General features: G+C 41.8%; 1 protein-coding gene across 1 annotated transcript in view; it reads left to right on the forward strand.

Moving 5' to 3' along the window:
- The first annotated feature begins 245 nt into the window (after positions 1-245).
- LOC132815642 (gamma-aminobutyric acid receptor subunit gamma-1-like) overlaps positions 246-27,898 on the forward strand; it is a 94,609-nt gene continuing 66,956 nt past the window's right edge. Inside the window, exons 1-4 of the mRNA XM_060824659.1 lie at positions 246-285; positions 1,205-1,261; positions 8,666-8,941; positions 20,797-20,864. Coding sequence (XP_060680642.1) covers positions 246-285; positions 1,205-1,261; positions 8,666-8,941; positions 20,797-20,864 — 441 coding nt within the window. The remainder of the gene's footprint in view (positions 286-1,204; positions 1,262-8,665; positions 8,942-20,796; positions 20,865-27,898) is intronic.

Below are 27,898 nucleotides of genomic sequence, written 5' to 3' on the forward strand. Positions count from 1 at the left end.
AGACTGTAACTGTTCCTCATAAAAGGAATAAGAGGGCTTACACTTTGAGTAATTTTTTAAATGTAATGTGAAGGTAAGTGTTTTCACACAGTGTGTAGTTAGGATATGTTGTGGAGATTGGTTCAATTGAACCAATCAGAAGGAAATTGTTTTTAATCGAAATGATCACCCAATGTGTGGGGATATGGCGGAGAAGTTAGATAATGCTGCTCACTTGAAGAGCCAATGCAGACCTGATTGGACGAATGGCCTTCTGGCTGTTACACTTCTGTGATTCTGTGTCAGGTTAGTTTTGGTCTTTGTAAGAAAGTAAGTACGCACTTGCCTTTAGAGGGGGTGTTAAAACTGTTAAATAGATGCTATGGAGAGAGGGCTGCCCTGAGGGAAGATACTGTAGAATAATTCCATATCTTCCACAATTTAGATGCATGATCTTGCAATGTATAACATGACTGTGTTGATTCAGGGTCTGTAAGTGTGACTAAAGAATCTACAGCAAATGATATTCAATCTCACAATAAAGATTGGCCATTTAGAAGTTTAATTAAGAAGAATTTTATCACTTTTTTTTGTGAATCGTAGTGAAAATTTCAGAGATCTGTATATGACCAATTATTGACCATACTCAACATTGTGATTGATATATTCTGGGAAACCATAGGAATGTATAATATGTGGACAAAGTACTGAAGAGGCTGTAAATTAGCTGTGCTCACATTACACAGTGGAGCTCGTGAGGGGCAATGTGAGCCGATTCACACTCTTATTTCTTCTCCTCTTGTATGCACCCACCACTGCCATTGTGTAGCCCATGCCATGCTGATGCACTCTACGCTTAGTCTTGCAGAGCTGCGTAAGATCATCTTCACGATCATCTGCAGTCTCATATCAGTGAAGATCAAAGTCTCTTCCACTAGCCACACCAAAGATAACAGGGTTGGATGGTATTAGCAACTGAGTGCCCTGGCTTAGCAGCACAGATTTCATGCCTTCCTGCATGCTTGACACTCGACTGGCAATGAAAACCTGTCCATAGCGTGAGACTATTGATGAATGAGGAATTGGGATTATACTTACTGCATTCTGGTGGTCTCTTTGCAACAGTCCTGACAGACAGATACTTTTTAAGTTTTCTGACTTCCTGTTCCTCATGCTGACCTGTTCATATAAAGAACTTACCTCGACGCCAATGGTCTTTTTGCAGCAGAGAGCGGCGGGAGCTGGGCAGAAGTTCAGGCGGAGCACAAAGCCGGTCGGGAAGGTAAGTGATTGCTATTAGAGTGGGTGTGTTCTAAACCCCAGGTCCTACAAAGTAGGGTCTCCCTCCCTCCCTCCTCCTCTAACCTAAATTAAGAGTCCACAGACTTGCCACAAAAAGAGGGTCTAAGGAAGTTTGGATCGAAGAGTGAGGCTTCAGCTCAGGAGTCTTTGAGAAGGAGGTTGAGTGAGGTAATTACGCCACAGTTGAAGAGGGTGAAGACATGACTGCCCAGCTGGTTCAGTGTGCTACGTGCTTGATGTGGGAAGTCAACGACTCTGGTGTGTCTGGCTCGTATATGTGTGGAAAGTGTGTGCACATTCAGCTATTGACCGAGCATAGTACAGCGCTGATGAAAGAACTCGAGGACCTTAGGTTCATCCGAGAGAACGAGATCTTTCTGGACAAGACCTTCAGTGAGTTTATTACACCAATCAGGCCAGAAGAGAGCAGAAAAGAGCAGACGATGAGGAAGGCAGAGAGGAGACAGGTGCAAGAGACCCCGGGAGAAGTACCTGTCAGGAACAAATTGAAGCTTTTGGAAACAGTAGAGACAGATGACACTGCCAGTCCGGGAGGCGGCCAGGTCTGTCAATTAAAAGTTGGCGCAGAGGCAGAGCGGAAGAGTTGGACATCGCACAGAGCCGTGGTAATAGGGGACTCCATCGTGAGAGGAACTGAACGGGGTTTTTGTGGCAGCAGACGGGATTTAAGGATGGTGTGTTGCCTTCCTGGTGCAGGAATGAAAGAATTCGTGGACAGAGTGCGGGAAATCCTCAAGGGTGAGGGTGAAGAGCCAGAGGTGGTGGTACATGTCGGCACAAATGATGTTGGGAAGAAGAGGAGGAACATACTACAGCGGGACTTCGGAGGACTAGGAAGAAGGCTGAAAAGGAGGACGTCCAAGGTGGTTATCTCCGGTTTGCTTCAAGGTCCTCGGGTTGGTGTGGCCAGAAACAGGGAGATAATGGACTTGAACTTGTGGTTGGGGAACTCGTGCAGGAAGCAAGGATTGAAGTTCTTGAATCACTGGGGTATATTTTGTGGTAAGCATAAATTCTACAAGAGAGATGGTTTGCACCTTAATAGGTTAGGAACCAGCATTCTGGCAGGCAGGTTTTCTACTGCAAAACCGCTACATTTAAACTAAGTAGTAGGGGGGAGGGGACAAACTGGATGTTTAAAAAGGAAATTGAAGGGAAAGTTAGAACGAGAGAAGTCAAGAAAGACAACTGTATCAATGAGGCAGAAAACTCAGAAAGGGATCATGCTGTAAGGTTGAGTGAAATAGGATTTGATGGGAAGGGTGAGAGCAGTAACAAATTAAAAATACTATATATGAATGCACGAAGCATTAGACATAAGATGGATAAGCTTGAGGCTCATTTGAAAATTGGCAGATACGATATTGTGGGGATAACTGAGACGTGGCTTCAAGTGGACAGGGCCTGGGAAATGAATATTCAAGGCTACACGTGCTATCGTCAGGACAGACTGACTGGCAGAGGGGGTGGGGTGGCCATGTTGGTAAGGGATGATATTCAGTCCATTGCACAGGGGGACCTAGAGTCAGGGGATGTAGAGTCAGTGTGGATAGAGCTGCGAAATACTAAGGGTAAAAAGACCCTCTTGGGAGTCATCTACAGGCCCCCAATCAGTAGTCTGGATGTCGGATGTAAGATGAATCAGGAGCTGAAATTGGCCTGTCGCAAAGATGTTACTACAGTTGTTATGGGGGATTTTAACATGCAGGTAGACTGGGAGAATCAGGATGGTATTGGACCTCAAGAAAGAGACTTTGTGGAGTGCCTCAGAGATGGATTCTTAGAGCAGCTGGTGCTGGAGCCTACCAGGGAGAAGGCAATTCTGGATCTAGTATTGTGTAACAAACCAGAATTGGTCAGAGACCTCAAAGTGAAGGAGCCACTGGGAAGTAGTGACCATAATACATTAAGCTTCAATCTGCAATTTGAGAGGGAGAGGGTACAGTCGGAAGTGTCAGTACTTCTGTTGAATAAAGGGAACTATGGAGCTATGAGGGAGGAGCTGGCCAAAGTTCAATGGTGCAATACCTTAGCAGGGATGACCGTGGAGGAACAATGGCGGATATTTCTGTGTATAATGCAGAAGTTGCAGGATCAGTTCATTCCTAAAAGGAAGAAAGATCCCAGGAGGAGGCATGGCGGCCGTGGCTGACGAGGGAAGTTAAGAAACATATAAAGTTAAAAGATAAAAAGTATAACATAGCAAAGATAAGTGGGAAAACGGAGGACTGGGAAGCTTTTAAAGAGCAACAGAGGATTACTAAGAAGGAAATACGCAGAGGAAAATGAGGTACGAAGGCAAACTGGCCAATAATATAAAGGAGGATAGTAAAAGCTTTTTTCAGTATGTGCAAGGCAAAAAAATGGTTAGGACTAAAATTGGGCCCTTGAAGACAGAAACAGGGGAATATATTATAAGGAACAAAGAAATGGCAGAAGAATTAAATGGGTACTTCAGATCTGTGTTCACTGGGGAAGACACAAGCAATCTCTCTGAGGTGACAGTGGCTGAAGGACCTGAACTTAAGGGAATTTATATTTGCCAGGAATTGGTGTTGGAGAGACTGTTAGGTCTGAAGGTTGATAAGTCTCTGGGCCTGATGGTCTACATCCCAGGGTACTGAAGGAGGTGGCTCGGGAAATCGTGGATGCGTTGGTGATTATTTTCCAGAGTTTGATAGATTCAGAGTCGGTTCCTGAGGATTGGAGGGTGGCTAATGTTATACCACTTTTTAAGAAAGGTGGGGGAGAGAAAGCAGGAAATTATAGACCAGTTAGTCTGACCTCAGTGGTGGGAAAGATGCTGGAGTCTATTATAAAGGATGAAATTACGGCATATCTGGATAGTCGTAACAGGATAGGACAGAGTCAGCATGGATTTATGAAGGGGAAATCATGCTTGACTAATCTTCTTGAATTTTTTGAGGCTGTAACTCTGAAGATGGATGAGGGAGATCCAGTAGATGTAGTGTACCTGGACTTTCAGAAAGCTTTTGATAAAGTCCCACACGGGAGGTTAGTGAGTAAAATTAGGCCACATGGTATTGGGGGCAAAGTACTAGATTGGATTGAAAATTGGTTGGCTGATAGGAAACAAAGGGTAGTGATAAACGGCTCCATTTTGGAATGGCAGGCGGTGACCAGTGGGGTACCGCAGGGATCAGTGCTGGGACCGCAGCTTTTTACAATATATGTTAATGATATAGAAGATGGTATCAGCAATAACATTAGCAAATTTGCTGATGATACAAAGCTGGGTGGCAGGATGAAATGTGATGAGGATGTTAGGAGATTACAGGGTGACCTGGACAAGTTAGGTGAGTGGGCAGATGCATGGCAGATGCAGTTTAATGTGGATAAATGTATGGTTATCCACTTTGGTGACAAGAACAGGAAGGCAGATTACTACCTCAATGGAATCAATTTAGGTAAAGGGGCAGTACAGAGAGATCTGGGTGTTCTTGTTCACCAGTCAATGAAGGTAAGCATGCAGGTACAGCAGGTAGTGAAGAAGGCTAATAGCATGCTGGCCTTCATAACAAGAGAGATTGAGTATAGAAGCAAAGAGGTGCTTCTGCAGCTGTACAGGGCCCTGGCGAGACCACACCTGGAATAGTGTGTGCAGTTCTGGTCTCCAAATTTGAGGAAAGACATTCTGGCTATTGAGGGAGTGCAGCGTAGGTTCACGAGGTCAATTCCTGGAATGGCGGTATTACCTTACACTGAAAGACTAAAGCGACTGGGCTTGTATACCTTTGAGTTTAGAAGACTGAGAGGGGATCTGATTGAGACATATAAGATTATGAAAGGATTGGACACTCTGGCAGCAGGAAACATGTTTCCGCTGATGGGTGAGTGCCGAACAGCTTAAAAATACGGGGTAGACCATTTAGGACAGAGATGAGGAGAAACTTCTTCACCCAGAGAGTGGTGGCTGTGTGGAATGCTCTGCCCCAGAGGGCAGTGGAGGGCCAGTCTCTGGATTCATTTAAGAAAGAGTTGGGTAGAGCCCTCAAAGATAGTGGAATCAAGGATTATGGAGATAAGGCAGGAAGAGGATACTAATTAGGAATGATCAGCCATGATCATATTGAATGGCAGTGCAGGCTCGAAGGGCTGAATGGCCTACTCCTGCACCTACTGTCTATTGTGGAGTTGATGGCTAGTGCTGTTGCTTCATAATGCTGAGATTGTACAGTGTGCAGCAGACCAGTACGAATCCTGATCACCACATTCCTGATCAGGATGTTCAGGCAGTGGGAACATTGTTTTTTGCAGCATCCATTTTCTCTCTCATTTATTTTGTCAGCATGGTTTCCACTGTATACGTGCTGTGTGTATGTGCATGAGTCACATCGAAAGTTAAAAAGCATCTAGTCTCTTGCCTTGCTTCTCGCTGGCAAGGGTGAATGAAATGTAATTAGCTCTCAAAGAAAACTATATGTCAGTGACCTCCCTTAAGAACTAATGGATGGCCAACTGTAAAATACCACAACTATCACTGGCTGCAGGCTGGAAGAAGCCAGGCCTTAACCACTCTTCACTAAGTCACCTTGATCATCCCCAGTGTTGTATTTTCAGGCTGATGTGTTTTATCTTCAGGAGACCAAGCACTTCTAGTTCGTGAAATGGGTAATTTGCGACCAGCAGTCTTTCTAGATATTTTTAAATCAGCTTGACTACACTTGCTGACCCCCATTTCCTGTCAGGATTCTATTCCCATTTCCCCAGTTTCTCCATCTCTATCACATCTGTTCTGATGATGTCGCTTGCCATTTGGGAGCTTCCTATGTGACCATTTTCCTCAACTGAGATTGGGTAACCACATTCCTTCTGTCTGTAGAAATGACCCTGACTTTCCAGTTGCTTGCTATTTCAATAAACCTGCTGTCAAGCTAAAATGTCTGTCCCAGGCTGGCTGTTCCAACCAGCACAATGTAACAGCACGTCATTTTCCACTTTGGCACTTTATCTCCCGGAGGTCTCAATATTGAATGCCGCAACATCAAAGCTGGACTCCCATGACATCTGCCCTCCATTTTTATTATATTCTTCACACCCCACCACCACCCTGTGTCTAGTTTGTGTTGTTAACTCTGCTCTCGCCTCACACACTTTAATTTACACCTATGTTACATCTCTCTTTGCTTCCCTCTCCTTAACTAGCAACCCATTGTCTTTTGCATTGGGGCTCCTCACCACCTATTCCCCTTGCCCGTCCTCTGTCTGTGTCAAGAATATTTTTAAAATGCCATTTCCCAACCTCTTTCTTTTCTGAGGAGCCATAACGGACTTGAAACATTCACTTCATTTCTCTTTCCAATCTCTCCATCATTCTCTGTTTATTTTGAAATGAGTCTGTTCAGATGTGAATTGACACACATCTGCAGTAGGTAGGAAATCAAACCAAGCATTCTGGCTCAGAGGCAGGGACACAACCGCAAAATCTCTATCCTCCAGCCAGATTTGTCGTGTCTATCTCCATTGGAACCTCAAGACATCGTTTCGCTGAATGATTGTGCGATATCATCAGGTTAGGTGGAGCCAATGCAACTTCAACATTAACTCTTTCAAGACCATCTGTTACATGAGAACAGATACACATTTCTTGCTCTGTTCTAAAGATATTTTAGTATTCTTTCATAAGATTCTAAGTGTTAATGGCAAGGTGACATTTGTTTTTCATCCCAAATTTCTCTTGAGACAGTGAGGTGTCATCTTGAACCACTGCTGTCCATGGTGTTGGGGCTGTGGGTATAGATACCAATGTGCTATACAGAAAGAAGTGTCAGTTATATGACCCAGTGACAATATAATGCCTCAAGTTGATGAGTGGCTTGGAGGGGAACTTGCAGGTAATGGTTCTCCTGTGTATTTGCTGCCCTTTGTCCTTCTAGGTAGTGGATGCCATATGTTTTGGAAGGTGCAATTGATGGATTTTTTTAGGGGGAGTATTTGGTGCAGTTTATTTTGTAGTTGGTATATATTTCTACCTCTGTGCATTGATGGAGGGGAATGGAGATGGGGGATTGAATGTTTGATGTGGTAGATAGGATGCTGACCATGTGGGATATTTTGTTCTGGGTGATGTTGAGCTGCACTAATGCTGTTGGAGTTGCACTCATCCAGGCGAGTGGAGAACATTCCATAACACTGCTGGTTTGTGCTTTGCAGATGGTTAATGGGCCTTTGGGGTGTCACAAGATGAGAAGGTATCAAAGAGTACAATAGGTGAATGGGGGTGGGGATGAAGGTCATCGGTCAGAGAGGAGTGTGGGGGAAGGTAGCAAAGAATACAGTAGGTGAATGGGGGCGGGGATGGAGGTGATTGTTCAGAGGGGAGGTTGGAAAGGGAGGTTGACAGGTAGGATAGGTCATGAGGACAGTGCTGCCTTGGGTGGTGGTGAGGGAGGAGGTGTGAGCGCAGGTTTTGCAAGTCCTGGCACCCTTCCCTGCCACCGCAGGAATTGCAAAACCTGTGCCCTCACCACCATCCAAGGCAGCACTGTCCTCATGATCTGGCCCACCTGCCAATCTCCCTTCCCACCTATCTGCTCCACCCTCTGACCGATCACCTCCATCCCCACCCCCATTCACCCATTGTACTCTTTGCTACCTTCTCTCAAGATCCCCCCCCCCCAATTTATCTCTCCACCCTGGATGCTTCCGGCCTCTATTCCTGATGCCCAAAACGTCAATTCTCCTGTTCCTCGGATGCTGCCTGACCTGCTGAGCTTTTCCAGCACCACTCTGATCTAAACCCATAAGTAATATCCTCTGGCCATCTAATCTCCATCTTAGCTGTCTCCTCAAGTTGTTTCAGTATAATTATCTCACAATTGTTTGAACTAAATGGTTATAGGCCTAACCTGTTCAACCTTTCCTGGTAATGCAAGCTGCTCATTCTGGGAATTAGAAGCGTGATCTTTCTGTCAACTGCTTCTGAAAAAGTTGTTTTTCTCTTCAAATAAGGAGGCTAAAATTGTACATAGTATTCCAGATGTGGTACCACAAGTACTCTGTACAGCTACCATAACATAAGAAGAAACTGACTAATGGATTACTAACAAAATGTTATAGATTTATGATAATTGGGAAAAATAGTTATTTTTCACTGCTGTGAGATGTTATAATTGAGTCCACCTTTTTGCAAAGGTGCAGAAGCATATTGATTTTCAAGAAAAGATTGCATAAGGAATTGTTGGGTTATGGGGGAAAATCAAAAAATGAGATTAATTAGATTGTTCATTCATTGAATCTTTGGAAAGGACTTTTATGATTCAAGGTATTTCTTCAATTACTTTTGCAATAACATTCAGCCAAGAAAGATATTGAAATACAGAATCATTTGAGTGTTGCACAGGTGAACAATGGCAAGAAATTGTGTTCTTTATCTTTGCTTTGATTTTGTCGATATTGTCATTTCCTGCTGTAATTGTCTTTTATTTCTTCTTAACCCTGTTTCTGATATGCATTTTTTATGTATCCAGTGCAAACAAAGTAGATGATGAAGATTATGAAGATACAGTGTTAAATAAAACATGGGTCCTGGCACCAAGAGTCCATGAAAGTGATGTAACCAATATTCTGAATGACTTATTGAAAGGATATGACAACAAACTTCGACCAGATATAGGAGGTAAGATGTTTGATACATTATTAGTTTTATCACATTATATACTATAATAATGTGAAAACTGAAAAAACTTAACGGGGGGAAAAGATGAAAGTTAAGAGTAAATTGGCTAGTAATATAAAAGAAGATTGCAAGACTTTTTTTTAAACTATCTAAAAGGTAAGAAAGGCAAGAATGGGCATTGAACTGCTGGAAAATGAAGTTGGACAAGTAGTAATAAATGGAAGAGGAACTGAATAGGTACTTTTCCATCAGTTTTCATAGATGAAGACACCAGCAGCATACCAGAACTTCAGGAGAGTCAGGGGATAGAGGTGATTCTAGTGGCCAGCAGTAAGGAGAAGGTGCTGGGGAAGCTGAAAGGTCTGAAAGCGGAAACATCATTCAGACCAGATGGACTACACCTGGAGTTCAGAGGGGATAGTTGAACAGATTGTGAAGGCATTGGTGTTGACCTTTCAGCAATCATTGGAGTCAGGGAAGGCCCGAGAGGACTGGAAAATGGAGAATGTAATTACCCCTGTTTAAGAAGGGAGAGAGGCAGAATGTGGGAAATTATAAGCTAGTTAGCCTGACTTTGGTCATTGGTAAGATTTTAGAGTGTGTTATTAAGGATGAGATTCTAGTGTATTTGAAAGTGCATGATAAAATAGGGCTGAGTCAGCACAGCTTTGTCAAGGAGAGGTCATGCCTAACAAATCTGTTAGAATTATTAGAGGAGGTAATGCGGAAATATTAACAAAAAGTCTGTGGACATGATATATTGGGTTTCTGAAGGCCTTTGACACTGTGTTGCATAGGAGGTGCTAATTAAGTTAAGAGCCTGTGGTGTTAGGTGCAAGCTATTGGCATGGAGAGCAGATTGCTGACTGGCAGAGAGGGATAAAGGAGTCTTTTTCAGGATAGCAGTCAGTGTCCAGTGGAGTTCTGCAGGGGTCACTGTTGGGTCACAACTGTTCACATATATATTAATGATTTAGACAAATGAACTGAGGCATTGTTGCTAAGTTTGCAGATGACACAAAGATAGGTGGAGGGACAGGTGGTGTTGAGGCAGCGGGGAAGCTGCAGAAGGCCAGGAGAATAGGCAAAGAAGTGGCAAATAGAATAGAATGTGGGAAAGTGTAAAATTATGCTCTTTAGAAGGAAGAATAGCAGCATTTGGACTGTTTTTAAGCAGGAAAAGGCTTCAAAAATCTGGAGTACCAAGGGACTTGGGAGTTCTTCTACAGGATTCTCTTAAGGTTAATGTGCAGGCTCAATTGGCAGTTAGGAAGATAAATGCCATGTTAGAATTTGTTTAAAGAGGGCTAAATACGAGGCTTGGGATCTACTGCTGTCGCTGTCCAAGGCACTGGTCAGACCATATTTGGAATGTTGTGAGCAGTTTATGGCCCTGTGTCTAAGGAAGGGCTGCTGGCATTGGAGAGGGTTCAGAGGAGGTTTACAAGAATGATCCTGGGAGTTAAAGGCTTGACACATGAGGAACAGTTGAGGACTCTGTGTCTGTACTCAATGTAGTTAAGAAGGATGAGGGGGAACTGATTTAAATTTGCATAATACTGGAGACCCAGATAGAATGGACATGAAGAAGATGTTTCGCCTTGTAGGCGAGACTGGGAGCAGAGGACACAGTAAAGGGTTGATCCTTCAGAACAGAGATTAGGAGGAATTTCTTCAGACAGGGGGAGCTGAACCTGTGGAACTCATTGCCACTGAAGGCTGTGGTAGCTCAGTCATTGAGTATATTTAAGACTGAGATAGATAAGATCTTGATTAGGAAGGGGATCAAGGGTTATGGGGAGAAGGCAGGACAACAAGATTGATCAAAGCTGGTATGTTTTTTCCAAAGGGCAGAGTGGGCTAGATGGGTTGAATGGTGTAGTTCTGATCCTATACCTTCTGGTCTTATGATGTGTGAATCTCTTCAGCATTTGCATCCATTTTGACAGTTCATTGCATTAACAATGCCTTTTTTAAATCAGTCATTTAAAATATTTGACTTCAGGTTATTTGCCATTGAACTGAACGATTACATTTCAATGTCCTTTGCTCTGTGCTTTCAACAGTAACATTAGGAGGCTGCCACTTTTGATACAGAAAGGCAACAGCATAGGCTTCAGAGCACCTTGGTGGTGGTTATGTCAGTTTTGATCACCACTGACTGTAACACCATAAAACCTGGATTGTGGCACTGATGCAGGGAAATTCCATTAGTAATGTCTCCACTATACTCTCTGGATTCATGGGAGAACAGCCTAAAAAAAAAAGTTTTTTTTTAGGAACCAGCTTCCCAAGCATTCAGTCAAAATTCTTTCAAAATCAGCTGTGATCGACTCATTCAGCCGGCCAAAAGCCACCTACCCCAATATGTCTTGTTTTCTGAACTATCAAGTGGTCAACCTTCCAAGGGAGACCAAAGCAGCACTAAGGACTGAAACTCTCTTCCCTGAAGCCCAGTGGCATTGACCTAAATGATTGAGAGGAGTTTGCTACCAATCTTTCAAAATGGTGACAACTTGTCCATTAATTTCAATCACACCTTTGTGTGGCAGCACTTCAATGATGAGGCAGAATGGTGGCATGGAAGGAAAAAAAACGGGCAAATACTACACTCTGGATCCCACTAAACTGTGGGCCTTCCTGTCCTGAGTGTGCAATACACGGGCCAAGATCAGGACGCATAGCAGAAAATTGCCACACTGTCATTCTTGAATCAAGGGGCATTTGACTGTGATGGGCTTCACCTTTCTCTGGTGTTTTCCCAAAATCCTTCACTGGCCATGTTACCAGGGACATGCAGGAGCCAAGGCCTAGCAAATGGAGGTGATGATGAGAACATTACTTCTCAGGATGATGCCAAATCCATCCAATCCAGCTGGTCCCTTTGAAGCATTGAAAGACAAATAGCAGGCCGAGACAGTCGATTAGCACAGAGAGGGCTGAGGTGCTGGTCGAAGGTGAAAAGTTATTTTGAGCATAGTATGTAACCATGTCAAGAGATTTCTGTCCAGGGTTGCAGAGGCAGCAAGGTCCTAGCAGTGTTACTACAGATTGCAACCTTTTTTCTTCATTTACTCTATGCCCCTGACAACGTCCTGCTGTCCTTGTTCAATGAAGTGACAACGGCTGATACCACGTGGTCACTTCCTGCCATAGGGCTGAGCCAATGCCTTGTCTCTGGCAGTCCATGAAATACAAACAACCCAGGCTGTTCCTTCCTTTTGCCAGTCATGGAGACATGGCAGTGAAGGACTTGCTAGTAGGTGCTAACCACTCTAATCATCACAAATATATCTATCAAATGACAGGATCTGCCCTGCTGGTGTATCCTCTGAGGTTTTTATGCTCTCTTCCTCAGATGTGGAGGGAGGGAAGCCTTTCATTGGTGCCTTCTTGATAGTGTGGGAATGCCACTCGTAGCAACAGGTGACAAAAGACGAAGAATAGAAGTTCAGACGTTGCCTTGATGTCTGCAGCTCCAGCAACACTGAAGAAACTTGATACCACCCAGGACAAAGCAGCCTGCTTGATTGGCACCACACCTACAAGCACCCACTCTCTCCATCACTGGTGCTCAGTAGCAGCAGCATTCTACAAGATGCATTGTAGGAATTTCCTGAAGATCCTCAAGTAGCACCATCCATCCTACGACCACTTCCATCCAGAAGGACAAGGGCAGCAGATAGATGGGAATGCCATTACCGGCAAGTTCCCTTCCAAGCTGCTCATCAAAGAACAAAGAACAATACAGCTTGAGACCCTTTTCAGCCCTTGACTGTCTGACAAATTTTTCCCTTCCACATTAAAGCTGTCTTACAGGATCCATATCCTTCTATTTGCTTCCTCTTGTCTTCGTCCAAGTGCTTCTTGGAAGTAGACACAATAGCAGCATTCATCAGCTCCACTGGCAGTATATTCCAAGTACTCATCACTTTTTGTGTGAAAAACTTGCCAAGCACATCTCCTTTTTAAACTCCATCCCTTCTGCACCTTGAACCTGTGTCCCTTTAGTAATTACCCCTCCACCCTGGGGGGAAAAAACCTCATACTTTCCACTCTATCCATGCCATTCACAATATTTTAAGCTTCTATCAGGTGGTTCCTCAGCCTGCTGCATTCCAGTGAAAACAAATTCAGTCTATCCAACATTTCTTCATAGCCAAAATCCCCAAGACCAAGCAACATCCTAGTAAACCTTTTCTGTACCCTGACCATAGCACCCACATCCTTCTGGTACTGTGGTGACCAGAACTGTATGCAGTGTTTCAAATGTGGCCTAACTAAAATTCTATACAACTGCTGCATAATTTGTCTATCCTTATACTCAATGCCCTTTATAATGATGGCCCGCATTCCACAGACATTTTTTACTACCTTATCTACCTGCACTGCCACCATCAGTGATCTACACACCCAGATCCCTCTGCATATCAACACTTCTAAGGGTTTTGCCATTCACTGTATACCTGTACTTGACTTTCCAAAATGCAACACCTCATATTTGTCCTGATTAAACTCCAACTGCCATTTTACTGCCCATGCTTCCAGCTGATCTTTATCCTGCTGTATCCTCTGACAGTCCTCCTCACTATCTGCAACTCCACCAATCTTTATATCATCTGCAAACTTACTAATTAGACTAGCTACGTTTTCCTCCAAACCACTTACGTAGACCATGCACAGCAAAGGCCCCAGCACTGATCCCTGCGGAAAACCATAGTCACAACCCTCCATTCTGAAAAGCATCCTTCTACCGCAACCCTCTGTCTCCTAAGTCAGTTCTGTATCCGTCTTGCCCTCTCACCCCTGATGCCATGTGCACTAGTTTGCCATGAGGGACCTTGTCAAAGGTTTTACTGAAGACCATGTAGACAACATCAACCACTTTTCCCTCATCAATCACCTTCATCCCCTCCTCAAGAAAACTCGATCAAGTCTGTGAGGTACAACGTTCCCTGCACAAAGCTGTGCTGTCTATTGCTAATAAATCCATTGACTTCTAAATGCATTCTTTTCAATAATTTCCCCACAAACAATGTGAAGCTCACTGGCCTATAATATCCAGGATTATCCCCGTTATCATTTTAAACAATGCAACAACGTTAGCTATTCTCCAGTGCTGTGGGACCTCCCCTGTGGTCAAAGAGAATACAATGTTAATGCTGTAGCAATTTGTTTTCTTGCCTCCCTCTAAATTCTGGGATAGATCCCATGAGGATTCTGGGTCTTATCTATCTTAATCCTTTTTAAGACGCACAACACCGCTTCCTTTTTAATAGCAACTTGGTTTAGAAATTCAACACTCCCTTCCCTGAGATCATCCTTGATCAATTCCTTCCCTTTGGTGAATACTAGCACAAAATATTCATTTAGGACCTCTTCTGGCTCCACATGGATTCTCTCTTTTGTCCTTGAGTGGGCTAACTCTTTCCCTGGCTGCCATCTTGCTTTTTATATTTCTATAAACACTGGGATTTTCCTTAATCTGTTTGCTAATGACTTTTCATGACCCCTTTTAGCCCTTCTAACTCCTTGTTTAAGTTCTTTCCTACTTTCCTTATATACTTCAAGGGCTTCATCAGTTCCTATCTTCCTAGACCCTACATATGCTTCCTTTTTCTTTCTGACCAAGATCATAACATCCTTGGTCATCCACAGTTCACATACCTTGCCATACCTATCCTTCATTCCCGCAGGAACGTGCTGCTCCTGAACACTTAGTCACTGCCGTTTTGAAATATTCCCGCATGTCTGATGTAGACGTACCCTCAAACAGAGACCTTCAATCAACATTCTCCAGTTCCTGTTGTTGTTCACCTTTCGCCAAATCAACACTTTCACCCAAGGACTGCTGTTTTCCCTATCTGTCAATATCTTAAAATTCAGTGTTATGGTCACTACTCCCGAAATGCTCCCCCACTGAAACTTTACTCACCTGGCCAGGCTCATTTCCCAAAACCAGGTCCAGTATTACCCCTTCCCTGCTTGGTCTATTTACATACTGTGTCAAGACGTCCTCCTGAATGGTCCATAAAAATTCTGCCCCATCCATGTCCCAGTCAATATAAGTGAAGTTAAAATCACCCACCACAACAACCCTGCTGTTTTTACATTATTCTAACATCTGTCAACATATTCTCTTCTCTATCTCCCACTGACTGTTGAGAGGCCTGTAGTATACCCCCAGCGTTATGATTTCACTTTTCCTATTTCTGACTTCTACCCATACTGCTTCACTTTGAGTACCCTGATGTGTCCTCCCGCATCACAGCCATGAGATACTCCTTTATCAGTAATGCAAGTCCCCCACCTCCTTTTTACATCTGTTTCTATTACACCTGGAACCCCTGAATCCTGGGACATTCAGCTGCCAGGCCTGTCCCTCTTTTAGACAAGTCTCCATAATTACAATGTCATAGAGCTTTGGTTAGTACTTGGAACTGAGTTCATTTATCTGGCCTGTTATACTTCTCACATTAAAACACATACATTTTTGACCACCTCCTCTGCTCTGTTCATCAGTGTTTCCTTGAATGTGCTTGTTCTTAGTCTTGTTTGCCTTGGTTTCTACTTCTCCCACAATTTCTGACTCTACTACCCTACTCTTCTGGTTCCCATTCCCCCTGATACACTAAAGCCTCCCCAATCAGTCTACCTCGTATCCCCTACCCTACTATCCCCTAACCCCACCCCACACCCACCCAAAGACATCAATCCCGGTCCTGCCCAGGTGTAACCCATCCACTTTGTACGTTCTCACCTCCCCCGGAACCAGTCCCAATGCCCCATCAATCTGAAACCCTCCCCCTAACACCATCTTTTCAGCCACATGTTCATCCTTTATTTCCTGCTGTTTCTACTCTGACTAGCTCATGGCACTGATAGTAATCCTGAGAACTATTTTTGAAGTCCTGCATTTCAACTTTCTACTCAGTTCTCTACGTTCTGCTTTAGGACCTCATCCCTTTTTAAACCTATGTCGTTAGTACCAACGTGTACCATGACCACTGGCTGTTCACCCTACCCCTCCAGAATATCCTGCAACCACTCCGAGACATCCAAGATCATAGCAACAGGGAGGCAACACACTATCCTGGACTCCCTTTTGCAGCTGTTGTTTTGCCTTGGAAATATATTTCCATTCAAATGTTGGTACGAAATCCTGGAATTCCTTCCCTAAGAGCATTGTGGGATCTATCTACAGCACATGGGCTACAGCAGTTTTCTTAAGGGCAACTTGGGATGGGAAATAAATTCTGGCTCAGCAAAGGGATGCCTCCATCCCATGAGTGAACAAGAAAACTTTATTAATAATACCATTTTTAGTGGGGCTAATTGAAGATTAGTACAATGGACAATGTTTGTGTCATTTTTGCTTGCTGAGACATGGATGTTTCTATATCTCTAAAGGGCATGTCTTGGTCATCACAGGCAAGTGTCAAAATCCATCCTTCTGAAGAGTGCGGTGCTGCCTGTCGAATCCCTTCCACCACTTCTTTTGGCCCTGCAGTGGGCCATTTACTCTTGGACTGAGAGAAAGGATGGATTGAGTGAGATGAAAATGGGAGACATGGCTATTAGTGTTAATGCACATGATGGGGAAGAGTGGTGAGATGTCCAAAGTGACTGAACATGCAGCATGGAGGCATGTAGGGTAGTAATGTGGAAGAAATGAGTTTTTAAAGCCTGAGAGAAAATATTGCATGCCGGTAGTGAGCATGGTAGAGCATGCATCTTGGTGAGGGAGGTGCATTGGCAGAGACAGACTGAGTGTAAGGAAGCAGAGAATAGACAGTGAGACCTATCCTGATGGTTCAGAGAAGGTCGTTGGCATTCTTGGAGCATTGTTCAGCATTTCTCTTGGTGATTAAGACTCCAATGATCTGGACAGCAACCTCTGACCAGGCTGGCAGGGGCTCATGTTGTGCCCTGCCTACGTAACCCTCTCACTATCCACCAGGACTCTGCCTGCAAAGTCCTGCCAATTTTCCTTCATGTCACATTTTGGGCAAGTTACTTTAAATCATCAAGCACCTCTGGACAGCCAGTACTTGACTGGATGTACATTGGCGTCTTCAGCATGGTGCTGGCACAGGAATCTGAGGATGTCCTTCCAGTGTTGAGTACTTCTGCTTATGGTGAATGGGAGAATGGTGCTATGAGCTGAGCAGGGCACTAAAGGGGGGGTCATACCTAGGTAATAAGGCACATTTGGGATGATTACATGATAAACCATTCTCGCCTTGAGGAGGGCAACCATTCAGAATGTTGATAATGTGGGATTTAGCGGTGTTTCAGGGGCTCATAGAATTTGTGGATTCCCCATCATGGAATTACGTATATTGAAAGTTTGCAAATACGTTCCCCATGGTTTTCAAGCCATAACCGATTTTGGAAAGCAGAAATTTTCATAGATTCCAGATGCCTCAACTGATTCAAATAAGGAGCAGCTGATATATACTGGTTATTACAGCAGAGTCTAACATTATGCTAATTTAGTGACTGAACTGAGAGCAATGAATATTTCCCAAACTTTCATGTTGCTTTCTTTTGTTTATAGTCATTACAATATTACACCAATGAATTGCATCTTGTAGCTATAACTACTATGTTATTCCAGCAGTTTCTCAATACATCTGCAAAATCTGAAGGTTTCCAACTAGCTGTATGGAAATCACTCTTGTTCCTCCGGAATTACTAATGAGTATAATCAGCGGGAGATACCCAACAGAATTCTCCTTTTCAAAATTACATTTCGCACCTTTTCAAATTAATTATGTTAAGTACTAAAATTCCACTGTCAGCAATTTCAAGATAGCAAACTCCTTCTGTTTAAATGGTAAATAATCTATTACTGGATTGGAATTTTGAATGGGCATTGCCTTTTTCTTTGATGGTTTAGAATTGAATGTTAATATTCAAACATTGTTTTGCTGTTTCACAACAGCTCTAATCTGCCATCTGTGCAGTCAGTATAAATATTTCCCTTTAGAAGCACAGAACATCATTGACATATGGAGTTAAGGTTAGAGTACAGACTTTAAGAGATAACTTGGTTAAGTTGAATTTTCTACTGAAAAGTATTTAAAATAAAATTGATCAAATATCAAAACTTTCATTGAAATCTGCTGAAGTCAACAAGACATTGAGAAAAGGCTGATTATTAAGACATTATACTCAATGTCTTTTGGTTTAACAAAAAGATACCAGAGTAATGCTGGGATAATTTATCTGCACCCAGCACTGTAATTACTATTATTCATGCTGATATTGCAGCCTAGTTGGACTTGCTGCATGAAAAAGAATGTAGCGTTGACAAGAAATTGTGTTTAGCTCCAGATGTTATCTTAGAAAAAGGTACGTTTATTAATGCTAGACAAAAAGAAGAGAATTGGCAACAGGAGGGTGCAGATCCGATCCAGTCTCAGCTATTTGTAGGTTCTCTCCGAAGCAAGGCCAAGGCAACCTTGGCATCTCTCAAGCCGTCCTCTGAAGAAACATACTACCTGCTTGACAAGAGGTGGCTCTCATTATATATGGCAGAATTATGAGCAGCTTCCGGAAGCCAATCCAGGCAAGTCTGATGAGCATTGCAGTCATTGAAGTCGATTGACAAACAGCTTTGCCTCAGCTTGGAGCAGCTTGGTGTATGTTGAACCATGAATAAACAGTTAATTCCAAGCTGCATATGCTTGTCAGCACTGTCAGCCCATTGCAAGCTGATTGCAAGGCACAAACTTATTTGCTCACAAGCTACAATGTAGGGTGGTATTTTATCTATCACTTGCCTGATACTTTCCAAAATTTCAACGTGTCAGAACAAGTTTTCTGCTTGCAAAATGAAATAGAAGGTAGCAATTCAAAGTTTATCTTTGTATCAGTCAGTCAGAAGGAGCAGTTTTTGGACTAGCTAGCACTTGATAGCAGCATAAGGGAAGTGGCCTGTATTGTCTAACTGGAGGAGTTCTCAAAGAATAAGTCTGTAACTTAATTAATACTTTATTTCATTTGTTTCCTCAAATCATTGGTTTTGTATAAGTTAATAATTCTGAAGTAATTAATTTTGAAGCTGCATTGAGAGCCACCCAATCTGATGTTACACAGCTTTGCATAGAGCAGAGCCATCCAACGTAAGTTTCCAATGGAAATACATCTCTCACTTCTGGTTGATCCCTTACTGATTGTCTTCGTAATTATATCTGACAAGACAAAGTAATTGCATTTAAATATAGCTGGTGTCTTACATTATATCTTGTGATGTAAGAAAAGTGCCTCTTCTCATTTAAAACGCCACAGAAGTTTACCCTCTTTGATTCAACACAGAAAAGAGGATTTGGGGCAGCACTACCCAAACCGCAACCACCACCAGGATTGTACCACAAAGCACAACCTCTGGTTAGCTCTCTACGTTACAACAAACACCATGAACTGCCTTGTCAGCTTTATTTCAGCCACCAGTCCCGATTGTGTACTGCTGTTCCTATTCCATCCTTCTCAACAAATCTGAAAGTTGGTGACATTGTATCGAGCTGCACTCTGTGATAATACATTAACCTTTTATTCCTAAGTAAATAGTTTGATTACTGTGAATTAACAACTATCTTTAAATCTTGCTCTTTCTTTTTTCACACTAATAAGCAGTGATAAAAAGGAACCCTACACTATCAAACATGTTTTCACTTAGCAAATTAAAGTTAAGTTAAGCATTTACTCTGAATTCAACAACCAATAATACAGATGCGCCATTCGGGAGAATAAGACAATCACGGTCATACAGCATGCAAACAGACTCTTCGGCTCAACTTGTCCATGCTTACCCAGTTTCCTAAACTGAACTAGTCTCATTTGCCAGTGTTTGGCTCATGTCCCCTTACACCTGTCCAAATGTCTTCTAAGTATTGTAATTGTACATCCCACCACCGCTTCCCCGGCAACTTGTATGCACCATGCTCTGTGTGTGTGGTGAAGCACAGCACAAATGAATATAAGTATCTGGTGAAATTAAGATGAACTTTAATATGCCACTGGGTAACCATCATGCATCTTTACTTGGGTGCAGAACTCTGGAACTGGGAGCTCAATGGCTATCCAGTACATGAGCCACTAGCCATATGTAGCTCACCTAGATGTGGATGATTCTAATCAGTAAAGAGTAAATGGGTCAGAGGCACGTCCTTCAGGAGGTGATTTCTGTCTCATACTTGTACAGCATATTGATATAAATTTTATGTTTTTTTGGGTTTATTAGTAAAATGATAAGATGAAAGACTGTGCTCATATTTTTGATAATTGGGAATAATTTATTTTCTTAGTAACTAATTGGTAGTCGATTATTAGTTAAGTGTATATGTGTAGTACATCTACTAGGTGAGTTGTATTGAGATGTTTTCTGGTTTGTGACTAGTCAACAAAATCTATTGAACTCATTGCAATTTTCTCCATTTAGATACCTGAAACTCTTATTCCCCCTATAAAATTGCAAATTTAGCGTGTTTTTAGTGTTAAAGAGAGTGTTTTAAGCAAAATTTGTAAAGCTAAAAGTGCCAAATATAAACACTAAAACAGGGATAATATCGAATGATTTTAAAAAAACCCTATTGTTACCTTACTTAACCATCCAACTGCAATTTCAAAGTTCCTTTTTAATATTCAAACTGTAATTATAAATAAGAATAAATGAAATTTTGCTTGTAAAGCTACTTAACACAGAAAATTATTCATAGCATACTATTACAGCAAAAACAATTTTTGATAAACACATTTTTGGTCTGCTAGAATTAGTACAAAAAAGCATTATAAATAGATATTGTTATCTTTCTGCTATGGTTCCAACCTGAAATGTGATACATTTCCAGTGAGGCCAACTATGATTGAAAGTGATGTCTACGTGAACAGTATTGGACCAGTTGATGCGATCAATATGGTAAGTCAATCATTCTGAATGGGATAAATGTTTTTCATTGTGTATCGGTTTCACTTTTGCACTTACTTTATTGTTTAATTGTCAGTATTCCACATGGTGTTTGTAGATATGATTTTTCTCAATTCATGCTATTGTGACTTCGCTGTATCAATGAATAAGAAGAAAGTTGTTGAAACCTCCTTTTGCCACTTTAAGATCAATGTTTGTTTTTCAGAAATGCCAAGTGCAAAGAATTTTATTTTTCAACAAAAATTGAGTCAACAATTTCTGAGTACCTTTTCCATAGAGGCTTGAGAGAACAGATCAACATCCCTCCTGCAATGTTTATTTGCCATCTTGAAATGCAGATACTGATATTTCAGTGCTCAACTGATAAAGGTCCTAAAATTCCTTCGGTACTGTCTTGAACTCCTTGGCGGAATGCTATCACCGTTCCAAGGAATTCATTCTTCTATTTCCCCCTTCATTTATCTAAACGTCGCTAAACAAATAACTATACATGTTCAGAATTCAAGTGAAGACGAGTATGGTCCTTTACCTGGTTTGGGTCTGTTCCACATAATTTAATTCCTGAACAGGTTAGTACTGCTGATTCCTTGAGCTGGCTATGCCTTTAAGTGCCACAAACAGGCCCTAAGGCTTGCTTGATCTGCACACTTCTTTCTTGTGCAACAAATATCCTCTCTCCCCAAAAGTGGATTTGATGCTTCAAACTGAAGGTGAAGGCCTAGTTCAAAGGTCCTTGCCCAGTTTCCACAGAACAGCTGACATCTAATTCTTTGTTGTGCTGTGAGTCTCTTGGTAGACATCTGTCCAATCACTGATACCTCAGTTGGAAAGAGCAAGTAATCTCATATTGATGATGCATTGTTTGAAACGTAGAAATCAAATTCAAGTCAGAATTGTAGTGATTATCAGAAATGCTTCTCCTTATTTTCCACTATACCACCTTGTAGGGTAATTTCATTTGTGATAATGATCATTGATTAAAATTTCAATCATTTTGAATTGCCCAGGATAGTTTTAGCATTTGAACTTCATCACTATTTCTTGCTTTGAGAGGTTTGACCATCAGATTCTTCAAACCTTAATCTCAAATCCACGTTGCACAATTGCTCTTCCCTGCTGGAAATGGCATGCCAGTCAAAGAACAAAGAAACTTTACAGCCCAGGAACAGGCCCTTTAACCCTCCAAGCCTGAGCCGATCCAAATCTGCTGTCTAAACTTGTCGCCCAATTCCTAAGCATCTATATCCCTCTGCAACTCGCCTATTCATGCATCTGCCCAGATGCATCTTAAATGAGTCTACCATGCCTGCTCTACTACCTCTGCTGGCAACATGTTTCAGGACCTACCACCCTCTGTGTAAAGTACTTGCCGCATGTATCCCCTTAAACCTTTCATCTCTCACCTTGAAAATGTGACTGTTCATTTTGAATCCCTCACCCTGGGAAAAAGCTTATCTCTATCTACCCTGTCTATACCCTTCTGATTTTGTAGACCTCAATCAAGTCCCCTCCTCAATCTCCTTTTTTCTTAGGAAAACAAAACTAACTACTCAAGGCCTCTTCATAGCTAACACCTTCCATACCAGACAACGTCCTTGTAAACCTTCTCTGCACCCTCTCCAAAGCGTCCACATCCTTTTGGTAATGTGGCGACCAGAACTGTACACAGTATTCTAAATGCAGCCGAACCAACGCCGTGTACAATTTTAACATGACCTTCCAGCTCTTATACTCAATATCCTGTCTGCGAAGGAAAGCATACCATATATCGTCTTGACCACTCTCACCACCTGTGCAGCAACCTTCAGGGTACAATGGACCTGAACTCCCAGATCTCTCTGCTCATCAACTTTTCCTAAGGCTCTTCTGTTTACTGAAGAATCATAGGCAGTGGGAGTGATATATAATCTTTATTCCTTACATGCAGGAAAGTATTTTATACATGTCCCCTTCCACTTTACTAATTAAATCAACAATCTTGCTCACTAGGTCCTACATTTAGGATTGTTGACATTATAGCCAAAATATAATTATTCATTTCTGGAGGTAGAAAACTCTAATTTTTATCTGGTCTTATCAACTTATTCACAATACAGATGAAATTTGATCTGCAGATTTAAAAAAAAACTTCAGTTACAGGTTGTTCTGCTATAACATGCATTTCATCAACTTGATTTCGCTGTAACACGTTTGACAAATGAGCACACAGTTTCTAAAGCATGAACTTTTAAAATGTGTGTTGGCTGTAGCGTGATTTTATCAATAGCATTTTAAGTATTATTTGTGTACTGCGATTCTTGTAGAGCGTGGGGTCACACAGGAACACAACAATTGCACTATTAGAAGAAAGGACTGTCCTAAATTTTAGTTAATTGGAATTTTCCCCATGTCATAGGGAATAGTTTTTTGTATTAGATCCTAGGGAGGCGGAAACTGCAATCTCACTGTGCTGTCACGGCTGTAATATTACCACTGCAATCTTTCCAGTCATTTGGGACCATTCAAAAATCTATCCCGTATTTATTGTGGAAAAGCTATTTTATTGCCTGCTTTAATCTAATTAAGTAATTGCAAGGGTCAAGTTTAAATCAGTTCACTTGCAAAATTCTGATAGACTCTAAAATATTTTAAAGCACACCGGTTGTTTTAATGGCTCGCATCTCATATCTTAAATTTCCTAATTTATTTCATTCCTTTGACCATCAATCAGAATACAGGAGTTCAGTAAAAATAAAGTGAATCTACACAAAGTTGTGAAGATATTAAACTTTGACTGCATGTGCTGACAGTGTGTCCTTTACCTTTCTAAGTTTTCTTACAGTTAAATGTGTTAATAAATGTGTGGATTTTTTTTAAAAAACACATTCAAATGCTGGTGGTAAGTATTTAACTGTGAGAAACCTCTTCTCTCCAAATATTAAACTCTACTGCTAAATATAATTTTCTCTACCTGATTGAGTTGGAAATTGTCAGTAATTTGTTTATTTGATGTGACCAATAAAGTGGCATCCAGGAGTTAAACTGGTGAAATACAGTCTAACCTCTTAACAGCCCCAAATGCTTAGAAGTATTTCTAGCGTTAATATCACTTTTGGTAATGATCAATGTTTGGTCTGAGTGGTCAAAGCATTGCCCTGAGAAGTGAATGAACTTATTTTACTGAAACAGGCACAGATTATGCATGTTCATTTCTCAAGTCAATAGACAATAGGTGCAGGAGTAGGCCATTCTGCCCTTTGAGCCTGTACCACCATTCATTATGATCATGGCTGATCATCCTTAATCCGTATCCTGTTCCTGCCTTATCTCCATAACCCTTGATTCCACTATCTTTGAGAGCTCTATCTAACTCTTTCTTAAATGAATCCAGAGACTGGGCCTCCACTGCCCTCTGGGGCAGAGCATTCCACACAGCTACCACTCTCTGGGTGAAGAAGTTTCTCCTCATCTCTGTCCTAAATGGCCGACCCCTTATTTTTAAGCTGTGTCCTCTGATTCGGGACTCACCCATCAGTGTTTCCTGCCCCCAGAGTGTCAAATCCTTTAATAATCTTATACGTATCAATGTCTTGATTACTCTGGGTCAACCTGCCTGGTTTAAAATTTTAAAACAGCCTAATAGTCAATTGTCACTCATTATTTCAACTTTCATGGCGACACCTCTGCAAATCAAAGTCCACTTGTCAAACAATCAGCATTCCTCCCATTCAGTATGAATGTTGGCTTTCCCCTTGAATTGGTATTCTTGTGAACTGTCCTGATGAGTTCAAGATGAAGAAAAGCTTCAGCAAAAAGTTCTTTTTTTTTTCTTAGCAATACTAATGAGCAAGATCATTTATTAATCCCATAATTCTGTTTTCTGTGCTGATGCAATCCTGTCAAGTTCTACAATCTCGGTGGAGAGCAGTTACATTTTTGTTTAAAAAATGTTGAAATTCCAATTATTAATTGAAACGAATGAAGCCATAGCATTTTCAACAGCTTAAAACAGAATTTTATCTTGTTATACAAGAGTCAAACAAAGCAAACAGTAAATATTATCTTGGCCAGTTTCCTATACTCTAAAACCCAGAATCAATCTGAAATAAACATGAATTAATAGGTAAATTGTGGTCACTTTTAAACTGTCCAGTAAATGACAAATACATCGAAATCTGGTTTTTAATGAAGTGGCTGTATTGAAAAGGCAGGTCAATAGACTCAGCCTTAAAATCCTTCCTAACTCTGTCTTCCATAAGAAGAATTTCAGCTGCTCCCATTCTAGGTCTTAGCCTGAACTTCACCTGACAACAGTACAACACCAACACAAGTTTCTGTGTGCTTGGTCTTCATCACAAATGGCATATTTCTGGGGAGCCTGCTCAACTCAGTCTGGATGCCATAGATCCACCAGTTATCTTCAAGTAACAAACAGCTGAATTGAACTGTACAGTAAATGGAAAAGTCCTGTGGAAAATTGATGTTCAGAGATCTGGGTATTCAGGTCCATTGTTCCCTGAAGGTGGCAATGCAGGTCAGTAGAGTGGACAAGAAGGCACACAGCATGCTTTCCTTCATCGGACAGGGCATTGAATACAAGTTGTATAAGACTTTGTTTCAGCCATGTTTGGAATACTGCGTACAATTCTGGTCACCCCATTATCAAAAGGATGTGGATGCTTTGGAGAGGGTGCAGAGGAGGTTCACCAGGATTGTTACCTAGTATTGAGGGTGCTAGATATGAGGAGTAGTTGAGTAGATTCGGATTATTTTCATTGGAAAGAAGAAGGTTGGGGGTGAATCTGATTGAGGCCTCCAAAATCATGAGAGGTGTAGACAGGGTGGACAGCAAGAGATTTTTTTCCCAGTGTGGAGAACTCAATTACTAGGGATCATGAGTTCTAAGTGAGAGGGGCAAAGTTTAGGGGAGATATACAATGGAAGGTTCTTCGTGCAGAGCGTGGTGGATACCTGGAATGCTACACCAGCTGTTGGGGATGGCAAAGTTACGCAGTGGGTGACTCACTCGTAGGTTCAATTCAGGGGAACAATAAATTGCGCCACACAAACTATAAGTTATTGACTGTTTATTTGTGAGCTCACTGGAAGAGACAAGTCAACCAACTGGTCACAAGTTACTCTGACGAGATACAGAGAGTTACATGATTGTATGGGTTACAATCTTTTAATAATTAGGAAACTGTTAATTGCAAGATTAGGCAAATTTAGGTACTTTGCCCAGTCACTAGCCTCAGTCACGTTGTGTCTGGACAGTGCTAGTTAGTAGCTGATAAGCAAGTGATAGTATACAATAGGTTATTGTAAAAGAAGAACATTCCCATGGTGAGAAAGAGTTTACTATCAGGTATCAGTACAGCTGCAAGGTCAACCACCTCACTGAGCCTGGGAAAGTCCAAGCTTAGCAAGCAGACACTACCGCGAGATTCAAAATGGTTTCCAGGCTTTTATTATGTGACAAGATGGCTGCTTTGGATCGAACAAATCTCCTACACCACTATAAAAGATGAAAGTTTTAATCTAAGATTGTTTACTGTATCACATTTCCATGACACTAGATTCCTTTGGCTATAAATTCTTTGAGTTTGACCTTAACCTGCACCACCACCTGATGAAGGAGCAGTAGTCTGAAAGCTAGTGCTTCCAGATACACCTGTTGGACTATAACCTGGTGTTGTGTGATTTTTAATTTGCTCCACCCCAGTCCAACACCAGCACCTCCAAGTTGTATTAGGCATACTGCCATCCTGCTCTAGAAATGAGAGAGCAGATTGGAAGCAGTGTGGTGTGCCATATGAAGGAGGAATTGAATGGATGTAATCTCTGAAGAGAGATTGTATTGGTGATGAGTGTCACCATTGCCCTCAACATTTATGCTGCAGCAACCCTCTAAGCGCTTTAGGTGTCAGCTACCTCTTCATAATTCAAACCATCTAGAAATGATCTGAAACCCTGTATCATCATACAGTCAACCATATAAACTAGGCATTGAGCTGGAATTAGCTTCCATAGCTGGGAAGATAGGTGTTTGAGAAACACCAATAAGCAGAACATTGAGTGCTATCATTTCTTTGCTGGACAAAGACTGTAAAACATCCTAGAAAAGCACTTGATGGTTGAGGCAATATAAATGTTAATAATAGCATACATTTGCCAACACACTATCGTTAATTTTATTCTTAGAGTCACACAGCACCGAAACAGACCATTCAGTCCAACCAGTCCATGTTGAACATAATCTCAAACTAAAGTAGTCCTAGTCCCACCTGCCTGTTCCTGGCCCATATTCCTCACCTCCCCCCCCCCCCCACCCCCCCCCAATACCTTTCCTATTCATTAACTTATCCAAATGCCTTTTAAATGTTGTAATTGTACCCATATCCACAACTTCCTCAGAAAGTTCATTCCACACACGAACCACCCTCTATGTGTAAAACATTTGCCTCATGTCTTTTTTAAATCTCTCTCCTCTCACCTTAAAAATGTGCCCCCTAATTTTGACATCCCCATCCTAGGGAAACGACAATTATCATTAACTCTGTCTATATTTATTATTTTATAATTATTTTATAAACTTCTGTCAGTCGCATCTCAACCACCTATGCTGCATTGGAAAAGAACCCCAGCCTATTCAACTTAGACAATAGGTGCAGGAGTAGGCCATTCTGCCCTTCGAGCCTGCACCATCATTCAATTTGATCATGGCTGATCATCCTCAATCAGTATCCTGTTCCTGCCTTATCTCCATAACCCTTGATTCCACTATCCTTGAGAGCTCTATCCAACTCTTTCTTAAACGAATCCAGAGACTGGGCCTCCACTGCCTTCTGGGGCAGAGCATTCCACACAGACACCACTCTCTGGGTGAAGAAGTTTCTCCTCATCTCTGTCCTAAATGGCCTACCCCTTATTTTTAAGCTGTGTCCTCTGGTTCGGCACTCACCTATCAGCGGAAACATGTTTCCTGCCTCCAGAGTGTCCAATCCTTTAATCATCTTATGTCTCAATCAGATCCCCTCTGTCTTCTA

Source organism: Hemiscyllium ocellatum, chromosome 1 (assembly GCF_020745735.1).
Source record: "Hemiscyllium ocellatum isolate sHemOce1 chromosome 1, sHemOce1.pat.X.cur, whole genome shotgun sequence".
Taxonomy (NCBI): Eukaryota; Metazoa; Chordata; class Chondrichthyes; order Orectolobiformes; family Hemiscylliidae; genus Hemiscyllium; species Hemiscyllium ocellatum.